This window comes from Microcaecilia unicolor, chromosome 2, assembly GCF_901765095.1.
Source record: "Microcaecilia unicolor chromosome 2, aMicUni1.1, whole genome shotgun sequence".
Classification (NCBI taxonomy): Eukaryota; Metazoa; Chordata; class Amphibia; order Gymnophiona; family Siphonopidae; genus Microcaecilia; species Microcaecilia unicolor.
This window is the reverse complement of record NC_044032.1, coordinates 442,877,109-442,904,852: the sequence shown is the minus strand read 5'-3', so window position 1 is coordinate 442,904,852 and position 27,744 is coordinate 442,877,109. Positions and strand designations below refer to the sequence as shown.

Here is a 27,744-nt window from a genome sequence, read left to right as displayed (position 1 = left end):
ACCACCATTACGGCAAATGTAAGCCACATTGAGCCTGCAAATTGGTGGGAAAATGTGGGATACAAATGCTACAAATAAATAAATAAATAAAAATAAATAAATAAATAAAAAATTCAAAGCCCAAATCTTTTGATAAACAGTAGACACAAGGCTCAGATGTTATAAAAAATAAAAAGAATAGAAAGCTTGGCATCAGGTAGAATAGTGGAAAAGTGACATCCCAGGAAAGCGATAGGGCATCCTTGGGGTACTGCAGTGGACTTTATAAAATGATCCCAGGTACACATCTTACCACCTTATCTTGTCTGCTGAGCCCCCAAAACCCACTACCCCAACTGTACATCACTACCATAGCCCTTACAGGTGAAGGGAGCACCAATATGTGGGTACAGTGGGTTTCTGGTGGGTTTTGGAGGGCTCACAGTTTCCTCCACAAGTGTAACAAGTAGGGGGAGGTAGAAGCCTGGGTTAACCTGTCTGCAGTGTACTGCACCACTGCTAGACTACTCCAGGAACCTGCATGCTATTCTAACTGACCTGAGTATAACATCTGAGGCTGGCAAGTAGTATTTTTAACCACATTTTTTGGGGTGGGAGGAGGATAGTGACCACTGGGGGAGTAAGGGGAGGTGATCCCTGATTCCCTCCAGTGGTCATCTGGTCATTTGGGGCACCTCTTGTGTGGAGCAGAGGAGTAGCCTTCTGGTTAGTACAATAGATATTGGTCTTGGGGAAGTGGGTTCAATTCCCACTGCAGATATTCCCTATAAAAACAGGTTTAGCTCAAAACTTCTTTGTTTTGTTCTATTATTGCTGAAAGACGTCTAAGTCTTAGGAATGCCCAACTCCTGCCTTGAGCACACCTCCGACATGCCCCCTTGAGATTTAGACATACTTCTGATGGACTTCAGAGAAAAACATCTAAAAAGAGGTTTTGAAAATACTGATTTGGACATTTTTGTGAGATAAATGTCCAAATGCAGACATATCACTGGATGTTTTTCTCTTTTGAAAATGAGCCTGATAGTGTCCCTGCAGCAAATACAGGTTTTCTGCATCTAGAAATTTACCATATTATAACAGCACTAACTCCAGATGATTGAAAGCCCGCGCTGTTCCAAACAGTGCTCTAAAATAGCACTGGAACAGTGCAGGGCTATAAAACTCATGAAAATCTATGCACGCTATTATCTCTGATCATAGGGTAAAGTGCGGGAAGATTATGCCTAAGCGCATCCTCCCGCACTTGTTTGACAGGTCTGCATCCACAAAAACCTTATCTTCCCCACAGCAACAGGTGCGGATCATAACTAGCACATTTTCTCCATGGAAGTTACCTTACAATTTTTTTTTTTTACATTCTGATTCTCACATCATCTCAATAATAGCGATACAAATCTCTCCACTACCAGGCGCATTGTGAAATAATACAAAACCTGAAAAAATCCTAACTCAACATCCATGTAGCAAATCTGCTATAGAATGTAGCACTGATTTAAACAAGAATTCTACTTAACAGGCAGCACTACAAACATTACACTGGGCCCTAGAACATCAATACATCTACTACTGGTAAAACAGAACAAGTGGGACTGCTACAGAGTTGTACGCAGAAACACTTTGGTCATACACGAAATACAGAACAAGGGATCATAAATTAGAACTATAAAGATAAAATCTGAAATGGGAATTCCAAGAATTCAAACTAGGTCGGTTCCACAGCAGAGGAGAAATGAAAACACAAATATATTTCCTCTTGTACTGATAAAAACAAAAATACAAAGACATCCATGGTGCACATTTTCGAAAGCTAACATATTCCAAATAAATTCAAAATAAAACACCTTTTCTATCTTTGTTGTCTGAGTATTTTTGTTCAAGCATGTTGGTCCCAGTTTCTTTTCTGTTTTCCTGTCTGTCTTCTGCTTTCTTTCTAGTGGGTGTGGTCCATTCATCAACTTTCCATCTTCTCCTCTCACCCCCAGTGGCGTAGCCAGACTGCCAGTTTTGGATGGGCCTGAACCTAAAGTGGGTGGGCACAAAATTTTCTCTCTACCCCCCTTCCCCAGCAAAATTTAGTACACTAATCAGATGCATTTCTCACACAGGGTTAAAGTGCTGCTTTTCAGTGCATCAGGTTTCAGAAAATAATTTATTTAATAGCCTAACACCCTTTTCAATGAGTTTTCAGAGGCCAAAACCTCCTGCCTCAGGTCAGTATAATGCTGTTATGGTATTCTCTCCTGACCTAAGGAAGAAAGTATTGGTCTCTGAAACTTTATTAACACAGGTACCATAATACTTTATCCTAAATTAAAAATAAAATTATTTTCTTTACCTTTGTTATATGGCCATTTACTTTTTCTCATTGTGTTGCTCCCAGTCTCTAGATTCTGCTTTCCTTCGTCTTTCTCTTGCCAGGGTTTGTTTCCTGTCCATTCATCACCTATGGCTTTTCATCTTTTTCTCACCCTTGATCTCCACATGCCCCTTCCTCTTATTCTCCAGTCTTTCCCTACTCTGTCCTCTCCCTCTTTCTATCCAGCAGCTCCCCTCTTTCTCTCCCCATCCTTCCAGTGTCTCCCCTCTTTCTTTTGCATCCAGCGTCTCCTTTTTCTCCCTACCCTTCCATCCAGTGTCTTCCCTCTTTCTCTCCTCATCCTTCCACCCATCTACCCTCTCTCCTGATCCTTGCATCTAGTGTCTCTATCTCCCCTCTCCTTCTATCCAGTGTCTCTCTATCTCTCTACTCTTTTCTGTTCAGTCTCCCCTCTCTCTCCACATCCTTCCAGTCTCTCCCCTCTCTCTCTGCATCCTTACATCCATCTCCCCTCTTTCTCTCCCTTTCCTCCCATGTCCAGCAGCTCTCTCCCTTCCTTCCAGTCCCTTCTTCCTCTTCTTCCCTTGTCCAGCAGCTCTCCAGCCCCTTCCTCCTCTCCCTCCCATGTCCAGTAGCTCTCTCCCTTCCATCCAATCCCCTCCTCCTCTCCCTCCCATGTCCAGCAGCTCTCTCCCTTCCTTCTAGTCCTTTCTTCTCCTCTTCCTCCCTTGTCCAGCAGCTCTCCAGCCCCTTTCTCCTCTCCCTCCTATGTCCAATAGCTCTCTCCCTTCCAGCCAGTCCCTTCTTCCTCTCCCTCCCATGTCCCAGTAGCTCTCTCCCTTCCCTCCAGTCCCTTCCTCTCCCTCCCATGTCCAGTAGCTCTCTCCCTTCCAACCAGCACCTGTCCCTTCCCACTCTCCATTCAGTAACTGTCTCTTCCAAATCTTCCTCCTCCCCTTCTTTCTGACTCTTTCTTTCAGGATCCCATCCAGCCCCTCTCTTCCTCCTTCTAACCAGCAAGTGTCCCTTCCCTTTCTCACTCTGACCCTCCCATCCAGCTCCTGTCCCCTCTGCCATCTTCCCCTTTCCCTCCAGCATCTGACCTCTTTCCCTTCCCCTCCCTCTGACACCCCACTGCTGCTAATGCTCCATCTTAAGCGCCTCGCGTCTGCTGCTCTCTCTGCCCTGCTCTGCCTGCAGCTGTAAGCGATTTGCTTGTCGGCCCTTCCTTCACCATGTCCCCCCCTCGCGGAAATAGGAAGTTACATCAGAGGGCAGGACACGGTGAAGGAAGGGCCAATGAGCAAATCGCTTTACAGCTGCAGCAGCGCAGAGCAGGGCAGAGAGAGCAGCTGATGCGAGGCGCTTCACCGTCCGATTCTTCTTTTAAGGTTGGGTTCCGGGTGGTCTGCTCCTCGACGGAGCTGCGACGCCAGCAGGGCGGATTGCCCCGCCTTGGTACGACGATGTTGGAGCGGGCCTGGAGGGAAAGTGGCTGGGCCTGGGCCCGTCAAGGCCCACCCGTGGCTAAGCCCCTGCTCACCCCTATCTCTCCTGACTCACTCCTTCCCTGGCCTCATATTCCTTTCTGCCACCCCCCACTATACAAATCTACCCTCTGTACTTACCATCCTCCTCCTGTACTTACTCATCTCTCCTTGAGAACCGCCGTGGTCTCTCTCCACAAATTCTCCACCATGCCAATATCTTCCCTCCCTCCTTACACCCTTGTAGCCCAGCATCTCTTGTCCCTTCCAACCTCTCTCTCTCCTCCATCACTTTGGTCCAGCATTTCCCTATCCCCTGTCCCCTCCACCCCTATGGTCCAGCAATTCCCTGTCCCCTCTGCCTCCTTTCCTCCTTATAGTCCAGCAGTTCCCTGTCTCCTCTCTCTCCCCCTTTCCTCCTTATTGTGCCAGGAAACATGGATACACAAATCCCCAATACCATGTGCCTTCCCAGGTTGTATAGGCAGCAAACTGCACACCAGAAGTGAAAGCCTGCTAATTGTGGTTTACTGTGGTTTACATTCAAGAAGGAGTAAGCCATCGGGGTTTGTGTAGCTACATCTCCTGTGGGTCCAGCATCTCTCCCCTTCTCTTAGTCTCCTTCTTCCTCCTCCTTTGGTCCACCATCTTCCTCCTTTCTTCCTGCTTCCCTAACCCATAGTCTGGTATCTCTCCTGCCCTCCTATCCTTCCAGGTCTAGTACCTGTCCCCCTCCCCCCGTGTGTCCAGAAACTCTCTCTCTTCTTTCTTCAGTCCCCTCATAAGTCAATCAGCACTCCCTCCTTTTCCCTCAGCCCTTCCCCTGTCAGTCCAGCAGTGCTCCCTCTTCTTCTCTCAACCCCCACTGAGTTCAGCATCACTCCTTATTTTTCCCTCAGTCCCTCCCCTGAGTCCAGAACCAATTTTAATTTTCTTCTCAGACCAACCCCTCGCCAAACACCACTTTCTGTTTCTCCCTCAGTACCCTTCTCGAGTTCAGCACCTTCTGCGCCATTCAAGATTCCCGGCACAGGCAGCTCCTTGTGACTCTGGGCAAGTCACTTAACCTTCCATTGCCTGCTGCATTGAGCCTGCCATGAGTGGGAAAGCACGGGGTACAAATGTAACAAAAAAAAAACCCATCCCCCATCCAGTAACTCCTTCTTCCTTCAACCCCCTCCCCGAGTTTCCCCTTTCTCTCTACCCTGCTCCTGAACCATCAACCCTGCTTCGTTTAGCAGTCCCTGCAGTGATAACACACTGCCTGAGCTGGCATTGGTTCCTTTCTTCCCTTTGCTGTGTCCCACCCCTCTGGCTCAGACACAACTTCCTGTTTACGCAAGGGTGGGACACACAGAGGGAAGGAACTGATGCTGGCTCAGGCTGCAAGCAGCATGTTATTGCTACAGGAGCCGCTAAAGGAAGTAGGCTACTGGGGAAGAGGGCAAACAGAAAGTGGTGTTGGATCTGGGGAAGGGAGGCATGCTGGTTCCATGGTGGGGTGAGGTGGGAGGGGAGGGGAAGGGAAAGGAAGGGTGAAGTTATACCGCAAATTAAAAAAAAAATCCTTGCTGCTGTGTGCCAGCCCCGCTGGTTGAGAACTGCTGGCATAGGTGCCATTTTTTAAAAAATCCATTTGGGGGAGCAACTGCTCCCCCTGTGCCCCACCCTGCTACACCTCTGGGAATAGGGAGGATTGTGGGGACCATCTTCTTGTGGCCTGGGAACATCCAGCTGTGGCTTTGCAGCCCAATGCTCCTGGATGGTAAAATAACACCAGTTGAAAGGACTTAATATGGCCTTAATATGACTTGTGGTGTATCATTGCAAGTTGTATTAGGGCATTTGCATAATTTGAGATGCATCTCATTACTACCTAACCTGCAGTAACTTATTTATTGCCATGATATTTTAGGTCAGGTAGTGTTAGGGCCTTTTAAGACCTTGACACTGCTTAACGAATCCCCCACATCCTTAATATATCTCTTTATTGCATCTAAAATCAGGTGCCATAAAACAAACAGAGTTGAGATGTCCAGAATGGGACATACCACCAGAACTGAGTGATGTAGAAAATGTTCTGCCAGTGCATTGGCTTTTCTACAATATCTGCAGGAGAACACATGTGTTTGCCTGTATGTGTAGCATGAGCAGTCATTTTAGAAACATACAAGTGAATAAAATGAACAGCATGATCCTGGCAGGTTCCACGTGAAAGTGGCACCATTTCTACATGTAGCTGCTGCATTTTTAAAAACCTACATATGTAAGTGCTGCAAATTAAGTAGTAAGAACACTATATATAGAAAGTTCAGAATAATTAGAAAAAACATACAGAAAATTAACAATATACAAACTGAGAATTTGTTAAATTAAATAATATCACATTATATAAAAAGTGCACTCAAATTTCCCCCTGTTGTTATTTACTATACATATAGTTCACTGAAGAGTTCTTCCATGTTAAACCCTTCAGTTATTACAGATGCAAATGTCATCCAATTACATTTGAACCAAATGTCCAATTAATAAGGGTAATCTAATCTTCTCACATGGAAGTCCATTAGTTCACTCCTCAAGAAGCCATTGAATTATTTTAAAGCATCTCCAGTTCACAGAGTGTTTTCCAGCTCTTGAAAATGTCCCCAATCTTTAGAGCATTCTCCAGCCCAACACAAATTTGTGTTTCGCCACAAAGGCGTCCTCAGGAGCTGTCAACCTGTACGCATAACATCATCACAATTTTATAAAATACATATCACAAACATAAAAAAAAGAATTATTTATCGTATTATAGTAAACTAACTCACCAAATAACAAGAATTCAACATTCATAGCGAGATATTGCTGGAACTTTCTATATATAGTGTTCTGTATATCTGTTTGAGAAAGTTATTGTGTAAAAAGATTCCTAGGTATGTATTTTTTGAAATTAAGTAGTGAGGCCACAATTTTAATATGGATTCATTCTGGAGGTGGAAATAAACAATGAGGGATTAAAAAGGATGACTCCTTTAATCTCTTATATAAAACGATGGGGATATTTTGTTTCATATATGTATATTCCGTTTGTAAAATTGAGAATATGAATTCAGATATTTGTCCCACCCCAATCACGCCCCCATTATTTTTTCTTGAACTAGCCATGTGTTGTGAATTTCTATGGGTAAAATAGCAGCTTTCTGAAAACATATTTACACAGGTGTGCATTCTACATGTATAAATGCTGCTATTTGCACAAAGAGATTTTTCTAAAATAAGGGTCTAAGTTGCCGATGCACAAAGGTAGCTGTAAAATACAGCTGCCTCGGTGAAATTTAATGACTCGCAAACAGCGAGCGATGCACAAAGGAGATTGCATGCAAATGAGCTGCATGGATCTCCCTTTGTGCTTCGTTCACTGTTTGCAAGTCCGAGCTGTCAAATGCGTTTGACACTGCTGTCAAATGCATTTCATAGCTCTGATGCACTGGACTCCAACCCCAACCCCCACCCCCCAGGAGCTTTTATCCTTATAGGGTATTTAGCCCTGCCCAGTGCATCCCAGAATGCTCTGGGAAGGGGCTAGGTGCTGCCATTTTGAAAGTGGGGCACTGAGGCAGGAGGGAGGAGCTGTTGTTCTTGCCCTCCTGCCCAACTTTTTTAAGGTACTGTGGAGGGGAGGGGAGAAGGAAGGGTCGCTAGACCACCAGGGTCAATTGTTGGAGTATGGGGTGGAGAGTTGAGGGGTATGCGGTCCACTGGACCACCTGAGAATTTTGTCATGGGGGGGGGGGGGTCAGGAGGCATCTCGGGGTTCTGCGGTCCACTAGACTACCAGGGAATTTTATCAGGGTCCGGGGGGGGGGGGGAATCAGGAGGCATGGGGGGTCTGGGGTCCACTGGACCACCAGGGAATGCCTACAAGGGAGGTCGTGGGGGGGGGGGGAGAGAGAGATAGGGAGCACAAGCAGGCAGCCTTCGCAGCTGCCTGCTTGTGTTTCCTTCCTCTTCCGACAGCTCCAAAGCAGCCGTAAAATTAGCTCGTTAGAGCTAGGCACTCTAGAGCTGTGCATCGCCCAGAATGCTCATTAAAATACTAATGATCTCATTTGCATGGGACTCTCATTAGCCACGGAAAACCCCTTTGTACATTGCTCGCAAAATCTTTTGCTTTTGACTGACTAGAACCAGTCTAAAGCAAACGTTAACAGCAGAGTAATCTTTGTGCATTGGGCCCTAAGTCTGTTTGTGATGAGAGAGAAAGTGAAATTACTTACTTGTGATTGTTGCTGTCAAGCATCAGTAGCAAAGTGGAGTCACACAACCCTCCCATATCCCCTTTTGGACATTTTCATGGCCTCCTGTTTTTGCCTCTTTTGCTAAGCCACAAGGCTGTGATTCTTGTGTGAAATAAATCATCAGCTAAGGTTTCTGAAGGCTAAGGTGTGAATAGAAGCCTTTGATTGCATGATAGATATTTAAGGGGCCATTTTACTAAGCCACGTAGGCGCATATGCACATCCTACGTGCATCAATTTTGAACCAGTGCCCAGCTACCATGTGGCTTGGGTGGTAATTTCATTTTTTACTTGCATCCACTAGGTGCGCCGGAAAATTTCTGGCACATGGCGCTAACCTGGCAGTAATCGGCATTGTACGCACGTAGACCATTACTGCCTGGTTAATGCGTGAGACTTTACCGTTAGGTCAATGGGTGACAGTAAGGTCTCAGGCCCAAAATGGACGCGTGCCAATTTAAATTTTGCCGCACATCCATTTTCGGCAAAAAAAGGCCTTTTTTTGCAGGCGTGCTGAAAAATGGACCTGTGCGCGTCCAATACACGCGTCTACCCCAGCGCAGGCCATTTTTCGGTGCAACTTAGTAAAAGGACTTCTAAGTGTGTTAAGAAACTGTTCGAAAAGCATTGGGAAACGGGTGGTCTTTTGCTAAGCTAATCATACCTGCTCCAGCATCACAGCGGGTTCTTATTGCACATGTGCGCATGCTTCTTGAACAATGCTCTGCACGTTCCCAGTGGTGATGCATGGAACACAGTCACGTGACCCATATCTATGATGCCATTGAGCCACTGTTATAGTATCAGCTGATGACAATAACAGGTAAGTTGATCTACCCCCCCCCCCCCCCTTTATAAACACAGCTATAATAAGAGAGAAATCCTCAGGCCTCCTCTCCTATGATACCCTTCTCTGAAGATTCATGAAAATCCTTTGACATCACTGGTGGAGACAGAGCATTACAAAGTGGTGAAGAAGGGAGGAGAGCTCCAAGGAGGCATAACATGAGTAATATATTGATATGGGGGAGGGGAAGATCACAGGAAGAACGGCTCATAAAGTTGTTGAGGGAGCACTATGTGTTGCCGTTGTAATAATAGACACTGCGCTTCAGTGAGTTTTATCCGTTCCAACATTCCAGCGTTCTGTGTGTGTGTGAATAAATCTCCCTCTCACGGTGGAAAGGAACCAAGTAATTTGTAGAACAGAAAAATCTAATTAAACCAAATGTACTGTAAGAGGGCAGCAGTATATAATGGAGCTCGGTAATCAAGAGCTGGAATTATCTCTCACACAGAGCGGCCCCTCTTCAGCACCGACCAGGCCTGCCATTATTTCACAACCTTGGCCTTGCTGTACTCAGGGGCTGCCAGTGTGAGTTCTGGCAATAGTGCACTGCTATATGAATCCTGCAGTACAGAAGGGGGAGGGGGGACTAAGGACCTGCATACTAGGATGCTTGTAGATGATGCCTGTGCATATGGAAGACGCTTTTCACAGAGCTTGCACAGCTGCAAAATTCATGGGCAATTTTTGACCACAGACTTTGCACCATTTTGAAAATTGCCCACTTTTCCTGGAAGTACATTTTCCAAACAAAACAATGCACTTACTTTTGAAAATTCAGAAGAACAGATGCCTTGACCCCTCTCCTGCACAAGAAAAGCAATTCCATAAATGCACATCTGAACTTATGTGCCCTTTGTGTGCATAAATGCAGGGGTAAATAGCACGTAAATAAAGCCCTAACTGTTATTCTATAAAAGCACATGATATACCATATAGCGCATATATGCAAGGGGGGGATAACATGGGAGGAGAATAGATGGGAGATAGGCATAACATGAGTAATATATGTATATATGAGTAATATAGTAATGTATGTAACTTACAGAATTCTGTAAGCTACTTGCACCCTTGCTGTAGTTCAGTGGTGTTCCAAGGGTGGGGCAGTGGGGGCAGTCCACCCTGAGTGCACGCTGCAAGGGGGTGCATGGAGCAGCTGTTGTCTTCACCGGTTCCCTGCTCCCTCTGATGTTACTTCCTGTTCTGGGGCAAGGAACCGGTGGAGCTGACAGCCGTGCGACTGCTCCCTGCACCCCCAGGAGTTAAAAGCGATGCACTTGGGGAGTGGAGGTGATGCGTTGGGGGGTGTTAGTGTTGTGATTCATGGGGGGGTGGGGGAGGGTGATGTGCTGGGGGTGCAGCGTCGATTTGCCCCAGGTGGCAGCCAACCTAGGAACACCACTGCTGTAGCTACACTGGTTTATGGCTGGTGTAACTGCAGGTGTGTAAATTTTTGGTACACTGATATTGACTTACAGTAATATCCTTTAACAGAATCTAGATGCCAGATGCCATTACAGAATAGGTGCTCCCCACGCTGCATCAAGACACCTAAAAGGAGTTGTCCATTTATGGAACTGCCACCTAAATGCATAACAAATACAGGCATTCTTTAATCTGTGCAAAAACCTGATAAGTCTTCTTTAGGGACAAACTGAGATTTTCTTATTGGTGCATTCTTTCATATGGCTGTTCATTTTCCACTTACTTATTTTTGATAAAAAAAAACATGTCAAGTCTTTGTATTAGCCATTGCAACATTTTATTGTGTTGCTGGCTTTGTGCAAAATCCTGTCTACAGGAAAATACATTTTAAAAAGGCTAATGGATGGTTTAAATGACCAAAATAAACAAGAAATCCTTTCAACTTTCAACAAAATTGGAGATCCTGCTGCCTAGATTCTGTATCTGCAAGGAATGATGACAACATTAGATGTCAAGTGGCGTCAACTCCAAAATGAAAATGGGAAGCCAAGAAGCTGCTGTTTAAGGTGGATGAACTTAACAGGTTCTTGCACAAATGATTTGTGTCAAGTACTGCTTCTGTGATATGCAATAAACATGACATGGATATGAGATTCTTAACATTTTATACAGTGTAATGTAAAATAATAGAACAACACAATTTCAAGAGCACACAATACATCTTTTATTAGCATAACTATTGCATTATTAATCAGTCATTAATATTTAGACAAAAAATATAAGAATCTTTAGACAGTAGTCTTCACGTTTTTTTTAAGAACATAAGAATAGCCATACTGGGTCAGACCAATGGTCCAGCTAGTCCAGTATCCTGTTTCCAATAGTGGCACCTGGCAGAAACCCAAATCATGGTAACATTCCATGCTACCAATCCCAGGGCAACCCCATATCTATCTCAATAGCAGGCTGTGGACTTTTCCTCCAGGAACTTGTCCAAACCTTTTTTTAAACCCAGATGTGGTACGAACATAAGAGTAGCCAATGTTATTATGACATCGCTTTGATGACATGTAACAAAGTTATCAATCACATAGCCTGTGAATGATGGCTTTCAGAGGGAAAACAAATCTTAAATACAAGAACTGTTTTTGTCAAAGGTTTGATTTTTGCGACTTATCAGGTTTTTGTGCAATACCCTTGAACAGTTTTCAAATAATCCCTCAAGTAAAGCCGTGTTTTGCCTGTGGGATCAGTAAATTGTTGTAGTAGAGACAGGAGTATCTACCCTTCAAGCATGGATCCTGCCCAAGTACAGACAAGCAGTGTGAATCCTGGTGGTAGAACATAACATGTCCAAGTCTATTTCCTGTTGTGTAGGTAGGCTGGTGGTGCAAATTGGTTCTATCCCACATCATAGAGATACTGGGAGCATGAGTCCAGAGATTGGTGCACTGGTGGTGGGTGAATTATGCCTTTTAGAAGTGTTGTGCCTGAACCCTGGTTCTGATGTAATATATGTAGAATTGTTAACGGTCCAACCTTTAGTCTGACACTATCCTAGTTTAGGGTTGGGATCTGGTTCTGATTCAGTACCATTTTTGTTTAATAGGATGTTGGAACTGGACTTGGTGGTCAGAGATGAAAATGGAAACATCTTGGATCCTGACAGGACGAGCGTCATCAGTCTTTTCCAGGCTCACAAACAAGCTACTCAACAAATCACTGAACGCATCCGGGAGGAGACAGTGAGAAGCTAATGAAATGTTTTTTTCCTATGTCCTTCTACTTCTGTTTTTCTATCTGCCTGTCTGGGTATCCTTGTCCTCACCTGATTGTCCATTTTTCTGTCATCATTTGTCTGTGTGTCTAGCCTCTTTGTTGTGTCCCATTGTTACATTTGCCACACTGATGCCTTCCGAACAGCCACATGAACAAGTCTCCATTATCAGGAACACTATGGAGAAATACAGAATCCTCCAAAGGACATTCAGAACTCATACTGCAAAACCTGCCATAGAAAACTGTGCTAACTGCTAGGATGTAAACAGCCAGGCTGGCCCAACCCTTAGGCAGAACTAAACAGTGGCCTAGGGCTACAGCTTCTTCAGTGTGTGTGGAAGGAGATCTTGATATGCAGAAGCTCAAGGAAACAAAAGGGGGTACCTACACCAGCAGGGAGAATGGGCAGTTTTCAAATAACTATACCCATAGTGGAAGAGTAGCTTAGTGGTTAGAGCAGCAGGCTGACAACCAGGGAAGACTAATTCTTGAAGTCTTGGGCATGTCACAACTCTACATTGCCTCAGGAGCAAACTTCTCTGAGAAAATACCATGTACCTGAATGAAACTTACCTCAAGCTACTACTGAAAAGGTGTGCGCTAAATCCAAATAAATAAATTATTCTAAGAGGAGTGATATTGGGATGATCATGATTATTAGAGGGTCAAGGAGCCTAAAAGTTAATTAGAGAAGGGAGGCAAGGCTGAACATTTGCCTAGAATATCTAATAGCTTTGCACCAGCCAAACAAACAGTAGCAACCTAACCTATGAAGCATAATATTACAGCTGGTATTAAAACATGAATGCACTGCCTATCGACAAAGAGAACAAACAGATTACTACACGGTTACTGCATACTAGCAGAATCCTTTATGTCACTCACTCATACAGAACAAGAATAGATGCTCATCTAATACAGAATAAGGAATCACAAATTAGAGACAGAAATATGTATTTAAAATCTGAAATGGAAACCCCAAGTAGCCATGCTATGGAAAAACAAAAATATGTTTCCTCCTCTACTTTACGAAAACAGCAAAGCAAAGGTGTATATATCCCAAATCTGGCTTAGTCCAATCCCTAAAAATTGAAACTACATTTTTTCTTTTCTACTTTTGCTGTCTTGGCATTTTATCTTTCTAATTTGATTGATCCTAGTTTATCCTTTCATTTTTTTTCTAAGTTCTTTTCTAGAGTCTCTGTTCCATTTCTTCTCTCCTCCTGTGTCTTTCTATTCTTTCTCTAGATCGGTCTATGACATTGATCATTCCCTTTCATTTTTTTTCTCCGTGTCTCTCCTCTACGCATCTTCACTCACAGGTAGATTTTATCCCTCATTCTCCCCTTCTTTCAGTCTCCTGTCATTAAGTCTTCCTCTTGTCACCTCTCACCTGTGTACCAGTTTTCTATCTCCCACTCTCACCCCTTCCTCAACTCTCTCATTGCCCCATCTATCTTCAGATTCCTGTTCCTTCTTTGTACACACCCCCTCTTCAGCTCTTACCTTCTTTTGAGTCTTATTCCGTCACTAACCTCACTAACGTCTTGTCCATCAACTCCTCCTGGCATTTGGCTTCTTTGGTTTTTTTTTTTCTCTTGCCCCTACCTGGTTTCTCACTGCCCCTCTTTCACCTCCTCCCAAGTCGTATTTCAATACTTCCTTTTTTTTCCTTCACAGATCTTTCCCTTTTGTCTGTTTGTTTTTACCCATCTCACAGTCCTTTGTCTCTTTATGCTGCCTCTCAATCTTTGCAGTTCATCACAAGATTCATCCCCAGCTGTCAGCCATGGGGGAGCGGGGAGGGATAGCTGTATCATTTGAATCAGTCAGGGGTTTATGGCCATTCTTTAGTGGATCATTTGCCAACTCATGCCTACACCTCAATGCTGCTTTTACTTATGGAACCTCTGTGATGCAGATCCTGGGGCAACTGCCCCTGTACTCATTGGAAAAACTGGCTCTGGCTGTCATAACTACTACAGTTTGTGCTACCGCTTCCCCTGCAGCTCTGGCCTACTGTAGGGTTCCCTGCTCCCAACCACTACATTTCATCAGAATGACAGCCTGCTGAGAACTGGTGCTCAATCACTGTTTATTTAGCCAGAAGAAAAAGAAATATATTTCTGGCTCCTTTGAAAGTTAATGATGAGACCCCACAGTGTTGAGGGAGCTGCATTTGGGGAGGGGTTTCAAATATGGCTGCTCCCAAAAGACTGTGAGAACTGCTTAAATATTTTTTTTAAAAATTGCTTAGTAGTAACAATATTTTATTCATTAATATTACCATCAGGAAGGAAAACCTAGGCATGGTTATGAATGTACGTAACATAACAACAGTAGCCAATTGTTTATTTGTAATACTTGATATGTGGCCCCTCCAGTCTCCAAAGCTACAACAGCAATTTTAATTGATAGGCAGGCATAACTGTTTTCTGTGTGTACTTTTGAAATATGGCGTAGAATGCAGAAGGCAAAGCTTTATATTTTAAGAGCGTGAGAGACAGTATTTTCAGCACTATGGATGACAAAATTAAGATACTGAGAAGAAGAGAGAGCCTCTCTCTGTCTGTACCCCATCCTAAACCTTTTCTTTTTTTCCTTCGTCTCTCACAGTACAATAAGCAGAGTGAATATGGAAGGCTCACACGTTTTGCCTCGTCCCCAATGCACAATCTTTACGTCTGTGTCCGAAACTTTGTCTGTAAGATTGGAGAGGAGGCGGAGCTCTTCATGGCGCTCTATGACCCCAGTGAACAGAAAATGATCAGGTATGGGGGGGGGGGGGAGGGAGGAAACTCAAAACAGAAGTCTTTGGGGGTCCTTTGACTAAGCTGCATTAGTTGCTAATGTGTGCCTAATGCAGCGAAAAAAAAAAAGACAATGCAGGATGTGCTAAAGTGGCACATGTTAGTTTTAGAATATCTACATGGTAAATCTTTATTGGAACTTTTTGGGGGAGGGGCTGTGTCGGGGGTTAAGAGTGGATGTTCCTGCACTAACCAGTTAGTGCATCTGCATTAGCACGCTGTAAATGGTTAGCGCATGGATAACGTGACAGTCTTTACTGCCTCCATAATAGGAGGTGGTAAGTGATCCCATGGTAATTTTTAAAAATGGCTACATTAACATACAGGGGTCCTTTTACTAAGGTGTGCCGAAAAATGGCCTGCGCTGGTGTGGACACGTGTATTGGACGTGTGCTGGTCCATTTTTCAGTGCACCTGCAAAAAAGGCCTTTTTTGGGGGCCGAAAATGGAGGTGCGGCAAAATAAAAATTGGTTGCGCATCCATTGTGGGCCTTACCCCACCACCCATTGACGTAGCAGTAAGGTCTCACTCATTAACCAGGGGATAATGGTCTAGGAAACGTACAATGCCAATTACCGGCCACTTAGCGCTGCATGCCGGAAATTTTCTGGCGCACTTAGTGGACGCACGTAAAATATGAAATTACTGCCCTGGCCACACAGTAGCCGAGCAGTAGTTCAAAACTGACGTTCGTAGGACACATGCATGTGCCTATATGGCTTAGTAAAAGGGCCCCACAGTTATTAATGGAAAAAATCAGGGGGTTTTATGGCCATGTCTACTGTTGAATACATTACTCACTATTGCACTCAGGGTGGTCTTTCCTTCCTGGAAAACTTTAAACCAGGCCAGTCATAATCAATGGTGGAACTTAGTCTGCACCTCTTAGAAATATGAATCATATATTTCTAAACGATCAAAACTGTCTGTTAACTTTATGAAAAAAGGGTCAACTCTTTTGAAACATGTTAATGCTCTACTGATAATGTACATAACAACTGTTTTGTACTATTTTTCCTTGTGCCCTTTTTGTACAGTGTTTATTGGTTTGCTGTTCTTGCATTTACTGTAAAATCAATAAATATTCATAGACTAAAAAAAATATGGCCTTAGCGCATGGGAAAGACCCATGTAAGGGCTTGCTAAGTTCAATTTTTACCACAGATTTGTAAAAGGACGCCTTTCTCTCTATTAACATAATTACAGAGAGTACAGTGCACATTGAAATCTTTGAAGGGTCACCGCATTTTACGGCTTGTTTCTTGGATGCAAATCCGTGCTATAAACTAGTTGCTAATCAGCTGACAATTTACAGTAACATTTTATACCAAGCAGCCAGTGAGAAATTAAATGCAACCTCAGTTGTTACTTTGCTCTGATTTACCCATTCTCATTTTGTCCTTTTTACTAATATAGTAGTAACAGTTTTGCTGGAATGTGACAGATACTGCAATAGCAGTGTGAATACTTTTGATGTACCCCCCCCCCCCCCCCCCAGTAATGGACTGAGACCACTACTAGATAATTTCGTATAGACCATCTTTTTTCTTTTCCCCAGGAGCACAAGAGTGTTTTTGACGCGTGCTGAGGCCCCCTTTTACCGCAGTGCATAGCCACCGAGAGGGGGGAGGCGGGGGGGGGGGGACAAAATTCCCCGGGCCTCCAAGGGGGGCCCGGCGCCGCAGTCCCACCCGCTCTCCATTGTCGACTGTCTGCCACTGGACCGGGCCCCCTGCATTGAAATCACAGCACCTCCCACCTCCGTGTGAAAGTGCAGCAGATCGCCTCCTTTCGGGCCTCCTTCCCTCCCTGTGTCCCGCCCTCGTCTGATGTAACTTCCGCGAGGGTGGGACACAAGGAGGGAAGGAGGGCCGAAGGGAGGCGATCTGCTGCACTGCTGCCTGCAGCACTTTCACACGGAGGTGAGAGGCGCTGTGATTTTAATGCAGGGGGCCCGGCCCGGTGGTGGACAGAGGGGGGGCAGGTGGAGGGGGGAGAGCGGTGGCGGCGACCTCGGGGGGTGGAGGGGGAGTGGTGGTGGCGACCTCGGGGGGGGGGGGCCCAGTCTTTCAGCAGCCCTGCCGCAGTAGGTAAAAGGCTGTCTGTTGTTCTGGAAAAGGAATGGCCATGCGGTAAGTGAACCACTTGCTGTGTGGTCATTACAGGGGGAGCGCTTACCGCCACCCATTGAGAGGGCGGTAAGGGCTCCTGTTCTAACCCAGCGATAACTGATTAAAGCCGGGTAAGCACCGGCACTACAAAAATAGAAAACTTTTTGTAGTGTCGGAAATGGCATGTGCTGAGGGTGGGAGCTATCACCAGGCTCCTGCGGTAGCCTGGTGGTAGTTCGGGATTGGCGTGCAGAAAGTCTGTAGCTGTGCGCCAACCCTTTAGTAAAAGGGCCCCCTAAGTTTCCTGCAAAATGCGTTATTTCAAAGTCACCTGTTCTATGTATTTCTTGGTGTCTTTACTACTACAAAGCTTTCTTTGTTAGCTGTTTTGCTCATTTCATTTTAGGATTTCTTTTAAATGCATTTTATTGTGTTATTTCTTTTTTTCTGCTGACAAATGGGATTGAGTTAGGTTCAAAAGTAGGTGATGTCATTGCATGTTGCCAGAATGGAACAGCTCTCTGGGTCCTCAGAACTGAGTGAAAAGTGCTGAACCTATACAGCTCTTTCCATGGACAACAGGCTTCTCAGTTGCCCCAGATTTTTTTTTTTCTACACTGCCAAACAAAAATATAAGCTAAAGCTTTCCCATTAGTAAGCCAGTTGTATTTTTTGTCATTTAAAAAAGAAAACAAAAGAATTGTCCAGGAGTTTTAATTTTGTTAATTTGCTATTTTCTTTTCATGTGGAAACATGTTGCAGACGAAGTCAGGATTTTCACCCCCCCCCCCCCCCCCACCTCCCTTAGGGCAGTAGAAAGATCCAGAACTATGGCACACAATCCAGATGCCTCATTTGTCTTTGCACAAATCATAACCAGGCTGAGCTTAAGCACTGCAGAAGGATGTCTCTGTGAACTCCAAAGTAATGCCTCAATTGGCTGTGTAACAGTCAGTTATGAGGTTCAGAAAAAGTTCTGCTAGAAGGAGAGCAGAAGGAAATTGTCCATACAGAGGTCAGCTGATTTTGTGCACTCCAGTAGATCCTCTTTTACCCCTAGGTGCAGTAGCTTTAAGAGTCCAGCTGCAAAGAATCAGCAGCATGGGTCATCTAAAGTGGTGCAAGTGTCATCCAGGTGTCATTCCAGGCCGAAAGCACAGTTGTCCTCGATAAACTCACACATGCCTGAGTCTAAAGCTCTGGAGAAGCACCGGCACCTTAAGGTGCAGCCTGTAAACACTAACCAGCACAGGCATCTCCTGTGTATCTGTACCATCTAAAAGGCTTTGACAAGACCTTAGTGTTGTTCTAGGATCTCAGCCCTCAGTGCAGGTAGCTCATTGCCTTTGTAACTCAGATTATGGGATGGAGTCAGCACTTAACCAGCCAACGTAACCACATAAATTTGACTGCATAAAAGTCAGCCCTATCTGTACGTGGTTCACTATAGTTGGTTAAGTGCACAATATCGCACATAACTGGCTGTGTTTTTGCTGGCCCTGTATACTTGGACATGGTTCAGCATTGAATTTCTAGGGACGATGCCCTTGGTGGTCAGCAAAACGCCAATCGCCACAAGCTGAACATTGGGTCCATAGAGAGTTTTCTAATATCCCACCTGGTAAAGATTCTAGGTTGTTGGACCATTTCAACAAAAAGATAATTTAGGAGATGATATTATCTGATGAAATGTAGTCCATCATCTCTACATGGTTCAATAAATGTAAGTCATAGTCTGAACTAACAATTATGCTTGCAGTGTCAAATGAGTATGGAATACAGTTTATATGCTCAGCATTGAGAAACTTAGCTTCTGCTATTGCTGCCAGATGACTTGCTAACTGTGTGTTTTAGACTTGCATGAGGATAGTCACACTGGATTAGCAGATGTCCTCTGCACTAGTGATTCTGTTTGGGCCAATTAGGTTAAAGCAACTGTAGACACCATCACAGATCATTCTACAGCACCTTTCAGCAGAAGCTGCCCCATGTTCTTCATCCTCTAGAGAAATTAGCACAACCTATGTTCTCTTAGGCTTCCACAGTTTGTGTCAAGGTTCTTGCAGCTGCTGGGGTAGCACTGTGTCCAAGTTTGCTTGACTAATCTTTCATCCATTTTTCAATGGCTTTCTTTAGGGTGATTCTGTGTGGTAGGTCTTTGTGCTGTTTTTTTAATGTAGTGGTTCTCAATCCAGATTTGTTGATGTATGTCTAATCCCATTTAAACTCTTGAAGGTGGGAAAAGTCAGTCATCTTTGTCCATCAATTTTAAACTCTTGAAGGCAGGAAACGTAAATGGTCTCTGTTCATTCAATTTAAACTCTTGAAAGCAAGAAAAGTTGTTGGTCCTCAGAGCCATTTTTTAGATGCTAAATTCACTTTGTATGAGTGCTTGCCAAGCTTTGTTTAAGTAGGTAGGTAAGTAGGGGAGGAAGAAGGAGAAAAGCTGGACCAATGGTGGGTGGGGTGGGGGGGAGGGAGAAGGAGAAAAGCTGGACCAGTGGTGGGGGAAGAAGAAGCAAAGCTGGACCGTTGGTTGGTTTGTTTGGTGGGTAGGGGATAAAGAAGGAGTAAAAGCTGGACCAATGATGGATGTGGGAATAGAAAGAGAAAAGCTAGACCACTGCATGGTGGTAGGGGAGGAGGAGAAGGATAAATATTGGACCACTAGTTGGGGGAGTAGAAATGCTGAACAGAAGGATAGCACATAATGGCGACAAGGGGAAGGAAGAGACAGCGGGATTCTAGATACGAAGTGAGAAAGTGTGGGGAGATGCTGACTATTGGGGGAGAGGAGAAGAATGGGAGAGAGGGGGAGAAGATGAAGTTGAGAGAGAGAAGAGGAGATACTGACTATGAGGAGAAGGAGAAGGAAGGGATAGAGAAGGGGGTGCTGAATATGGGAGGAAGGAGAGAGAAAACAAAAGAAGCTATGTTGTTGGCAAGAAATGTGAGAAGCTATAGTGTTGGGGCAGGGAATGAAGAGGGGACAGGGAGATTATAGGCTACAAATTGGGAGGGGGATGTTTGGCTATAAGAGGATGGGGTTGAAAAGAAGAAGAGAAAGAGAGAGGCGAGATGCTGAGCTACAAAGTTGGAAGGCGGGGAAATGCTGAATAACATGTGGGAGAGGACATGAGAGGTTATCAAGGAGAGTGGTGAGTACAGAGAGTATTGGGTATTGGGGGTGACAGAAAGGTATAGGAGAATGAGGAAGGAGTGAAGTTAGAAATGAAAGAACTAGGGACTCAGAGAAGGAAATGGAAAGTTGATAGATATGTGACAAGTAAAATGAAGGAGTTGGAGAACTAGAAGTGAGAAAAGAGTGAAATTTGAATGGACAAAGGCAGAAAAAGAAAGGGAGGAAAGAGCTAAAAGGGAAAGATAAATAAGTTAGAGACATATGTGAGGTAATTCAAGAAGACAGAGGGAGCAAGGTGAAAGGACAAATAGAGAAAGTTGTCCGAAGACAGACAGGAAAGCAAAAGAGAGAAACTCACTGGGATCAACATGATTTAAAAAAATAAAATGCCCAGACAACAAAGGCTACAAATGTTGAGGGAGGGGAGAGGGAGATGTTGGGCTATAACAGTGTGGGGGTGAAAGAAGGAGAGAGAGAGAGAGAGAGAGAGAGAGAGGATGCTGAGCTACAAAGGTGGTGGGCATGGAAATGCTGTACAACATGTGGGAGAATCCAGGAGGGGTTGTGAAGAAGATGAGTGAGACAAGAGTGGTGAGTACAGAGGGTAAAAATGTGGTAATGGGGGGGGGGGGATTACAGAAGGGAATAAGAGAAGGAGGAAGATCAGAAATGGGAGTGTTAGGGACTGAGAGAAGGAGATGGAAAATTGAAAGGTATTTGAAAAGTAAAAAGAAGGTGTTGGAGAACTGGAGGGTAAGAAAGAAGGTGAAATTTGTATGGACAGAAAGGGAGAAAAGAGCTAAAAGGGACAGATAAATATGTCAGAGACATATGTGAGGGAATAGAAGAAGATAGGAGGAGTGAGGAGAAAGGACAAATAGAGAAAGTTGGCAGAAGACAGATAGAAAAGCAAAAGACAGAAACTCACTGGGACCAACATGATTGGAAAAATAAAATGCCCAGACAACAAAGGTAGGAAAAAAGTGTTTTTATTCTGAATATATGAACTGGAATGTCTTAGTTTTGGGAAATGTGCATCACGGATATCTTTGTATTGTATTCAATACAAGAGTAAATGAATTTGTTTTTTATTTTTCCAGTGCACAGTGCCAAGTTTCGACTTCTTGAGGTTACCAGTTCAATTTTTGTTTTCATATTTCTATTTCTAATTTGTGATCTCTGTTTGATGAGGGTCTGTCTGTCACTGTGTTTTGCCTGTGACCATGGTGTGGTATGTTGTTTGCATGTAATTTCTGTAGATATCTATAGAAATCCCACTTGTTCTGTTTGACCAGTAGTAGGTGTATTGGTATTCTATGGCCCAGTGTAATTTATGTAATGTTGCTTATTCATAGGTAGGGTTGTTGCTATTTGAATCTTAGGAATTATTGCTACTGTTGTATGTCAGGTTTACTACATCTATGGTGAGCATTATAGCCCCACACTGTTCTTGTGCTATTTTTAGAGAACTGTTTGGAACAGTGCGGGGCTTCTGATGATTTGCACCTGAGGGGATGAGGAGACTGCTGTGCACAGGAAGGGATGTGCATGCTCACAACTTAGTTCTGAGCTCTGCAAGACTTGTTTTGCCCTGATACCCATTTGTGTGCCTCATTAATTCTGCTGGCTAAGGATAACCCCCATTACAGGTGGGCCACAAGGTTTATAGTTTCATGTGTAATCAGGGACTCGGAAAGGGTTGTACACAGAACAGACATAAACACTGAATAATGAAGCACAATAATCAAACTAGCAAACAGACAATACCCTATTCCTTGCCGTGGTTCCCACCCTTCCATTCTGCATGGGATGAATCACCCCAATTGTAATTAATTGTACTTGTACAAACCAATCTGTACTGTTTACACCGGAGTCTGTAACCTCCACTCTGGAACTATGTAAGCCACATTGAGCCTACAAATAGGTGGGAAAATGTGGGATACAAATGTAACAAATAAATAAATAAATAAAAAATATGAAAACATTTCATTCCTTCTTGTCAGGTCTGGTCAGATGTATGCAGTCTTTCATAAAGTCTCTTCCATATATTCTGTAAAAGGGGTGGGTCTCTTACTATTATTTCCTGCCCCCCCCCCAACTCAATGTTTTAGCTTAATGTAATGTGACAGTTTTCAGAGACCTGAAGCAAGTTCTAGGGTTTTATTCTGTAAGGGATGGCACAAGTTTTAGGGAATTGCTGGTGAGAGGCATGGTGATCTCACTTTTTTTTCTGCAAAACAAAAGCTCACATTCGTGTTTCCCAGAAGGTTTTTATTTTTACTTCTAACACTCATGTAAAGGATGACAAACATCAAATAAAGCCACAGTCTTTACACATGCCTTTCAAAAATAAAAGATGAAAAATCTCAGGTAAAATGTAATTTCAGATTGTTAAGCGTGAACAAAAGTTAGAGCTGCTTCTAGTCTCAGCTGTGGTGAGCTATGCAGGCTCAGAGTACATGTGTAAGTCTTGTGCTTGCACTGTGAACCTGCCACTTCTTCCAACCCAAAGGGTCAAATCAATGGGAGAGTTACCTGGATATCCACTGCTGGATGATAAGAATTTCTGAACGCAAATAAAAAGTATCTGAAAGAGTCCATTTCCTTGTGGTCTTTTACAAATTGCATGAGTTTACTCTGCCCAATCAGGGATCAGATATCTAGTGTGAGTGAACTAACAAGAAAACTCAGGGGAGCGGCCAAGATGGCGTCATGATCACTGACGGCTGAGATGTGAAGCTTGTCTAAGCGGGAGATCCATTTGCTAAGTATTTTCTGACTCTATACCCAAATGCAGCATACTAAAAGGAAGGGTTTGGTTAGGGCTGCTCCCGCACCAGCCCGGACCTCCTCCCTGCTACAGCTAACGATTGAATGCTGTTGTGCAGCAGTTGGAAGGAAGAACTCCCACCTTGGGACAAGATGTTACACTGTCCCCTCCGGACCTTATTCGGCCACCGGGTCCCACGATGTTGTCAGTGTTTCCAGCAGGATCAGAAAGATAGAAGTTGTGGTCAACCTGGCCCTGACTGTGGATGGAATGCAGAATAATAGTTGCCTGTTAGAATGGTGTCTACACCAGATCTTTCTGCAGTGGTAACTTTGGAAAGCCTTTGGGAATTGTTGCAGGATATGAAAACTACAGTGTGCAGAACATCTCAAGAGGTAGCTTCTTTGAATACTAAATTAGACTTGCTGAATGGATCTGTAGATGCAATTAGAAATGATCACTTGAGTCAAATCCAGCAGATACAAACTAATGTTAAAACTCTCCAAGATGTGCCATCAGTATTGATTAAGGATATAACCTTCAGATACAACAAAAAAACTGAGCAAATTGGAAAATTTTTAACAGAAGGCTCAATCGCCGTTTGTTGAACTTTCATGTGCATCTGACTATGCCACCTTTAGAATTAAGAAGTACTTACTTGAAGTATTGAAGTTCCCTCAACAATCTTTTCTCCCATTGAATAAAATATATTATTTGCCGGTTTCCTTTGCAAAAACTTCTCAAGGTGAAGTGGCAGCACAAGGGGGAACAGGAGGCTGCATAGGTGGATTTAAATAACATTTCTGCAATACTGGAGGAGTCTCTGACTGAAATATCTCAAAGAGTCACGCTTTTGGTATGATTTATATTTGAACAAGACTTAATTGTGGTTATGAATCTTTATTTCTGCAATTCACATGTTCTGTTCTTTGGGCAAAAGGTTGGATTTTAAAAGATGTCACCAAAGCAACACTGGAAAGGAGGACGTCCTCTTTACCATTTCAGCAAGAGACTAAAAATCTTGGCACTACTTTTCTTCTAGCTTATCCTTGTAAATGCTTGGTTAGATTCGGTGGAACTAAACATGTTTTCTTTAATCCTGAACAACTCAAGGCTTTTATTGAGATGAAGTAAATTTAGCAATGATTGAGAACTTAATGATGTGTTGCATAGTTAATCATGTTGGCTTTTATTGTTTACTTTATTCCTTTTGGATTTTCTTATCTTAATATGGGCTTATCTCCCCCTCCCCCCCATGTTGTGGTCCAAGAAAGTGTGATATGGTTCCTAAATTTTCTATTTCTTTATTTGATTGATTTTCATGCTGTATTATGGAATGAAGCGGATGCTTGTGTTTATGTATTTACATTTGATAAATAAAAACAAGGAAGCTCAAATTATGTCTGCCAGGCATAGCATTGTCAACTGACTGATTCTTGGCTGGCCTGGCCATTTTTCTGTATCCAAAGCCAGCTGCCGGCAGAAGTTAAAAAAACTACAACAGAATAGCTGGGATTTACGTGGCAGAGTAATAAGGTGGGAGGAATATAACATTGGTGACAGACAGCACAAGCTACTGTTGCTGCTTTGATTCTGCAGGGTCCTGGGTGGGAGTAGGAAAACATTGGATTAAAACATTGGATCAGTCCAGGCTGCAAAACATCATAACTGTTCTGATGCAGTCAGTGGTGTGCTGGAGCGGGCTCTCACGGGCTCGCGAGAGCCGTTTGTTAAGTTTTTAAGAATTTTGGGAGCCGGTTGTTAAAGTAGGCCTCCCCATGGCTACTTTAACAACTGACTCCCAAAATGTGGGCTTGGGCCCCCTCCTGAATTCTCTTTTACTTTGCTGGCAGTGGTGCTGGCCCCACCAGCCAAGTAAATAGACTACTGCTGCTCCCTGCTCCTTGTTTCTGACTCTGAGCATCAGGCTGGGACTTTTCATGCAAGCACAAGAAGGTTCCATCATGCTGCTCAGAGCCAGAAACAAGCAGCAGAGAATGGTGGCAGTCCATTTATTGGCTGGTGGGGCTCGGCAAAGGCATGCCTAGCGTGCCCGCACAAGGGAGGGGAGAGAGAGGCATGTATTCCCCCCTCCCCCCACCAAATTTCAGGGCCAGTTGTGCCCGGAGAGAGAGCCCGTTGTTAAAATTTTACCAGCACACCCCTGGATGCAGTGCATGCTGAAGTGAAAAAGGTGAGGGTCAGGGCGAAGTGGGGGAGAGGTATAATTCTGACTTCTCCAGATGCAGAAAAGGTTGCCACCAATCCTAAGCCTTCAAAAGACTGTAAACTGCTGTGGTTGTACCTCAGTATATCAGAAATGGTCCCAGTCAGAAAAGTGCTGCTAGGATGGAGAGGCATCCTTTATCCTGGCACCCCTGATACCATGCTTACACAGCCCAACAGTGCCTGCTTCTGTGATGGGAATGAAATATAATGAAGGTTCGCATGGTAGAGAGAGAGAGTGAGATCACAATCATGAATAGATAAATGGAGAAAAAGAGAGGGTGCGAAAGATGATAAGAATTTGTCATCAGGAGTAAAAAAAAATTGAGAAGAAAAGAAAAAGAAGCAACAAGAATCACAAAGAGATTAAAAGTGAGAAAGAATGCAGAATGAGAGAGAGAGAGAACACACATACAGATCGGATGATAGTACAAACCAGTCGAGATTATAGCATTATGATTCTGTCCTCTTTCAACCCCTCCAGTGTCTGTTCCAATGTAATTCAGATACCCAGGTTGATAGCAGCAAGATTAGTTGGTTCAGCAAAACAAGTCATTTTTTTTTCTGGCTACTGTTTTTTTATTTCTACAAGCCTATAATTCCCCCAGCAGGAATTTGTCTAAGCTGCTCTGCAAGTTTATTTTTTAAAGTATTTTGATTTGTCACATTCTCCCTGTATCTCCAGCCAGATATTAAAAACCTGACACAAATGCAAATGTACATTTCACCTTCTCCCTACAGACTTTCAGAAAATGGCATTTTGACATCTTTCCCATTCCACTGCAGTGCATTTGTTTTCTTCTTCCCATCCTCTGCTCCTACCTCCCCAACATCTTCCTCCACCCCCTTCTGCCATTAAAAAAAAAAACAAAGGCAAAGATTCCTTTGTCTTCTCACTGATAAGGTGAAAGTGGAAAATAAAAGAATCAATCTATTTATTCTGGGAGAGCAGAGAGCAAGTTATCTGAAGGCCTTTGGTGATAACTTATGCTGCCACGTTAGGCACAGATGTTCTGTTCTAAACTTTTATCAAAACAATGCTTCTTCCGTGGCTGCACTTTAAATGAAGCTGGCTTATGCTAATGGAAAACAAAATCCTTTTCTGCAGAACTTTTCTGCCCCAATGAAAAATATCATTGTGTATCTTTTTTTTTTTAATGTTTTTCTGTTCATTTATCTTGTTTCACTCCCATCACTCCTAACATGATCTTTCTCCTTACTTCCCCTATCTATCTTTTCTCTGAAGCCAGTAAGCATATCCCATCATTATTCTCCTTGATAACAAATGGGTTTTCTCCATATTAGAATCACTTTACAAGAAATCAAGTCATTTACAAGGAATTTGCACTTATTACCCCAAAGAAATGAGAGAGAGGGAGGGAGGGAGGGAGAGAGACAGACAGAGACGCCCTAGGGTTTTACCAGCTTGGAGGATGCAGACCTCTAGTGGTTCTACGTTATGGTATAAGTATATGACCTTTTTATGCCTCCCAGGAGTTTCTAGAACTTGGAGGTTTCTCTGTACTAGTGAAGTAATGGTAGGAGGAGATCTCATTGGAGGGAAATCTTAATGGTATAAATACAAGCCCAAAACCAGTCTTCTTTTTTTTTGTCATAAGAGTTTATTTGTAGCATGGAGCAGAAATATAAACAGTAATGGACAAGCACAACACTATATACTAAGAAGAAACTTCAAATAGAAAGTCAGCATTTTGGGTTGGCTAAAAGAAACCATCATACCACCACTTGTGTTGGGCCTCTGTCTAGCAAATCCACTACATCAATCATGACTTTGAGTATTGTCTGACTAAGCTAGCACCTCACAGCATAATTACAATAAAGGGTCAGATGCTGGAGGAGGCCTCTGAGAGAAGAAGTATAAACGGAAGTACAGATACCCAACCCCACAAGACCCTTTGCAGATTTCCCATCCAGTTCTTCACCATCCAACCTGCTATTTTCTTATAACACTGGAATTTGTTTCTTTGTGTTGTAAACAATAAAATATTTATTTAAAAAGGAAGTACAAGGAGGATTGACATGACAATCCCAGCAGTTGGACCTAGGAGGCTGAGGAAAGGAGCAGCTGTAGCCTATACCTGTTATCTGGTTTCAAGGAGAAGAAGAAGTAAAAAAGGTTCTATTAATCTTAATACACACAGCCGGAGATGAATAGAGAGATTTCAGCCAGGAGGTAAATATGGGTCCTACTCCCACCTTATGGAGCACTGCAAACATGAATTTCCAGTGGACACGGTCAAAAGCTTTTTCCGTATCAACCGCTATCAGCATGGATGGAATGTGTTCCCTCTGAGCCACCCAAATTCTGACAGATTTGTTTAATATTGTCCAGAGTCTGGCGCCCTGCGATGAACTCGGCTTGGTCAGAGTTAATTAACTGGGGAATTTTCAGGGCCAATCGATTTGCCAGTAACTTAGCTAATATATTCAAATCCATATTAATCAACAAGATTGGTCTATAATAACCACAAGTAGGATCACGTCCAGGTTTACAAAAATAGTAATGCCCACGGTGTTCATGGCTA

The 27,744-nt window shown here is 43.6% G+C and overlaps 1 protein-coding gene across 1 annotated transcript in view; it reads left to right on the top strand.

Annotated features, from left to right (window-relative positions):
* The window catches only part of LOC115461208 (dedicator of cytokinesis protein 2-like), a 1,592,043-nt gene that overhangs the window by 163,187 nt on the left and 1,401,112 nt on the right, over positions 1-27,744 (top strand). The window contains 2 exon segments of the mRNA XM_030190877.1: positions 11,969-12,104; positions 14,755-14,909. Coding sequence (XP_030046737.1) covers positions 11,969-12,104; positions 14,755-14,909 — 291 coding nt within the window.